Source organism: Arachis hypogaea, chromosome 16, assembly GCF_003086295.3.
Source record: "Arachis hypogaea cultivar Tifrunner chromosome 16, arahy.Tifrunner.gnm2.J5K5, whole genome shotgun sequence".
Taxonomy (NCBI): domain Eukaryota; kingdom Viridiplantae; phylum Streptophyta; class Magnoliopsida; order Fabales; family Fabaceae; genus Arachis; species Arachis hypogaea.
In genome coordinates this window covers 13,717,228-13,719,027 of record NC_092051.1, presented here as the reverse complement: position 1 = coordinate 13,719,027, position 1,800 = coordinate 13,717,228, and the positions used below count along the sequence as shown (strand labels likewise).

The 1,800-nt window shown below is 37.3% G+C and overlaps 1 protein-coding gene across 1 annotated transcript; it reads left to right on the top strand.

The window, feature by feature from the left end:
* Positions 1 to 752: 752 nt before the first annotated feature.
* Positions 753 to 1,370, top strand: LOC140179994 (secreted RxLR effector protein 161-like). Its single transcript, XM_072220370.1, has one exon. It carries the CDS (start codon positions 753 to 755, stop codon positions 1,368 to 1,370), a length of 618 nt encoding a protein of 205 aa, XP_072076471.1.
* Positions 1,371 to 1,800: the final 430 nt, after the last annotated feature.

The following is a 1,800-nucleotide window of genomic DNA, read 5'->3' as shown; positions in this document are numbered from 1 at the left end:
TTGATGCAGAACTTGCTGCTCTTGAGCAAAACAAGACCTGGATCATTACTTCTCTTCCTCCTGGCAAGAATGCAGTAGGTTGTAAATGGATTTTTCGCACGAAATTCAACCCAAATGGGACAATTGAAAGACACAAGGTTCGGTTAGTTGCTCAAGGGTTCACTCAAATTCCAGGCGTTGATTATATTGACACCTTCAGTCCGATTGTTAAAATGAGCACAGTGAGAGTTCTCTTAGCAATTGCAGCATCAAAGACTTGGCATCTTCATCAACTTAATGTCAATACCGCCTTCCTTCATGGGGATCTCCATGAAGATGTTTATATGAAGTTACCAAAAGGGCTGAAGTGTGATAATCCCAAGTTAGTTTGTAAATTAGAAAGATCTCTTTATGATTTGAAACAGGCGAGCCGTCAATGGAACATCAAACTATCCAATGCTCTAATTGATTTGGGATATATTCAGTCAGAAAATGATCACTCTTTATTCACCAAGTCCACTAATTTTAGCTTCACTGCTATTTTGGTCTATGTCGATGATCTTGTGTTAGCTGGTGATGATCTCTCGAAAATTGAAGCTATCAAACGCTTCTTGGACAGCAAATTCAAGATAAAGGATCTTGGTATTTTAAAATTCTTCATTGGCATGGAAGTAGCATGAAGTAAAATAGGGATTGCTCTTTATTAAAGAAAATACGCTTTAGATTTGATAAATGATTGTGGCTTACTTGGAGCCAAACCTGTCACTACACCCATGGATTATACTACATATTTGTCAAGAAATTTTGGCTCTCCTTTACCTGATGCTGCTCTTTATAGAAGGCTGATTGGTCGCCTTTTTTATCTCACCAATACCAGACCCGACCTGAGCTACCCTGTAGGTTGTCTTAGTCAATTCATGGATTGTCCCACTGATGTTCATCTCAAGGCAGTTTATAGAGTGATTCGATACTTGAAACAGTCACCAGCATCAGGTCTTTTCTTTTCTGCCTCTAATTCTCTTATTCTCTCTGGATATACTGATTCTGATTGGGGGGCTTGTAAGGATACTAGAAAATCTATTACTAGTTATTACTTCTTTCTTGACCAAACTCTTATATCTTGGAAAAGCAAGAAGCAAACAACAGTCTCTAGATCCTCTTCTGAAGCTGAATATCGAGCTCTAGCAAATGGAACTTGTAAACTTGTATGGTTGCTAAAACTTCTAAAAGAATTTAAGATTTCTCCTCCCGTGCCTGTTGATATATTCTGTGACAATAAATCTGCTATATATATTGCCTCAAATTCAGTTTTTCATGAACGGACAAAGCATGTTGAAATTGACTGTCATGTAGCTCGTAACAAATATAAAGAAGGAGTGTCAAATCTTTAACATATTGCCTCTAGTGAGCAGCTGGCTCATCTGTTTACAAAGCCTCTTGCACCGGGACCCTTCTCCTACTTGCTATCCAAGCTGGGATTACTTGATCTACACAAGTCAAGTAATACCAGCTTGTGAGGGGATGTTAGTTAATATATATGCTGGAAATAATATTTTCAAATGTAAAAGATTTGTTAGTATATTTTTGTTTGTTTGTTAGATTGTTTAGCTGACTAGTTTGTTAGGGCTAGCTAATATATAGTTTGTTATTCCTTTTTGTTTTCACACCTTTTGCACAGCTATATAAACCATATAGCATAGTGTGAAGTTCTTATGATGTATCATTCAATTGGAATCCGAAAATTCATCATCACAACACTCCTCTCTCTCGGTTTCTTCTCAATCATTCTTTTCTTCCTTTTCTTCCTCATTCTGCTGCAGC